The 1,596-nt window shown below is 51.2% G+C and overlaps 1 protein-coding gene across 1 annotated transcript in view; it reads left to right on the forward strand.

Annotated features, from left to right (window-relative positions):
* Positions 1–1,180, forward strand: part of LOC135225303 (periaxin-like) — a 2,025-nt gene extending 845 nt beyond the window's left edge. Inside the window, exon 1 of the mRNA XM_064264631.1 lies at positions 1–1,180. This exon is cut by the window's left edge and continues 845 nt beyond it. Coding sequence (XP_064120701.1) covers positions 1–1,180 — 1,180 coding nt within the window.
* The last annotated feature ends 416 nt before the right edge of the window (positions 1,181–1,596 follow it).

Raw genomic sequence — 1,596 nt, forward strand, 5'->3', positions numbered from 1 at the left:
TCGGCCAAATGTCCCTTCAGCCAAATATCCATCGGCCAAATGTCCGTCGACCAAATGTCCCTTCAGCCAAATATCCATCGGCCAAATGTCCGTCGACCAAATGTCCGTTACCAAATATCCCTTCAGCCAAATGTCCGTCAACCAAATGTCCCTTCAGCAAATATCCAATCGGCCAAATGTCCAGTCCGAACCACCAAACCCTTCGGCCAAATGTCCGTCGACCAAATGTCCATCGGCCAAATGTCCGTCGACCAAACCCTTCGGCCAAATGTCCATCGGCCAAATGTCCGTCGACCAAATGTCCATCGGCCAAATGTCCGTCGCCCAAACCCTTCGGCCAAATTTCCGTCGACCAAATGTCCCTTCAGCCAAATGTCCGTCGGCCAAATATCCGTCGACCAAATGTCCCTTCAGCCAAATGTCCGTCGGCCACCCAAATGTCCCTTCAGCCAAATGTCAGTCGGGCCAAATGTCCCTTCAGCAAATGTCCGTCGGCCAAATGTCCTTCGGCCAAATGTCCGTCGGCCAAATGTCCGTCGGCCAAATGTCCCTTCAGCCAAATGTCCGTCGGCCAAATGTCCCTTCAGCCAAATGTCCGTCGGCCAAATGTCCGTCGGCCAAATGTCCGTCGGCCAAATGTCCCTTCAGCCAAATGTCCTTCAGCCAAATGTCCGTCGGCCAAATGTCCCTTCAGCCAAATGTCCCTTCAGCCAAATGTCCCTTCAGCCAAATGTCCGTCGGCCAAATGTCCGTCGGCCAAATGTCCTTCAGCCAAATGTCCGTCGCCAAATGTCCGTCGGCCAAAATGTCCGTCGGACAAATGTCCCTTCAGCCAAATGTCCTTCAGCCAATGTCCGTCGGCCAAATGTCCGTCGGCCAAATGTCCCTTCAGCCAAATGTCCCTTCAGCTCAATGTCCGTCGGCCAAACGTCCGTCGGCCAAACGTCCGCCGGCCAAATGTCCCTTCGGCCAAATGTCCGTCGACCAAATGTCCCTTCGGCCAAATGTCCGTCGACCAAATGTCCCTTCGGCCAAATGTCCCCTCGGCCAAATAACCCTTCGGCCAAATGTCCCTTCGGCTAAATGTCCGTCTGCCAAATGTCCGTCGTGCCAAATGTCCCTTCGGCCACTGCAAAAGTCCGTCAGCAAAATGTCCATCGGCCAAATATCCGTCGACTAAATGTCCGTCGACCAAATGTCCCTTCGGCCAAATGTGCATCAACCAAGTGTCCCTTCAGCCAAATGTCCATCGGCCAAATGTCCGTCGACCAAATGTCCCTTCGGCCAAATGTCCATCGGCCAAATGTCCGTCGACCAAATGTCCGTTGAACAAATGTCCGTCGAGCAAATGTTATTTTAGCCAAATATCCATCGGCCAAATGTCTGACCAAATATCCCTTCGGCCAAACGTCCATCGGCCAAATGTCACTTCGGCCAAATGTCCGGGAACCTGTGATATCACCTACCTTCATTTGTTTATAAAAGTTTTATTTTAAAGTAAAGAACAGCAGCCAATCAGCCTCGGAAGAATACAGAAATTTAGTATGGCAATGAAAGTATAATCTTTCAACACTGAATGACATCTGAGGAATCATT

The sequence above is a fragment of the Macrobrachium nipponense genome, chromosome 13 (assembly GCF_015104395.2).
Source record: "Macrobrachium nipponense isolate FS-2020 chromosome 13, ASM1510439v2, whole genome shotgun sequence".
Lineage (NCBI taxonomy): Eukaryota > Metazoa > Arthropoda > Malacostraca > Decapoda > Palaemonidae > Macrobrachium > Macrobrachium nipponense.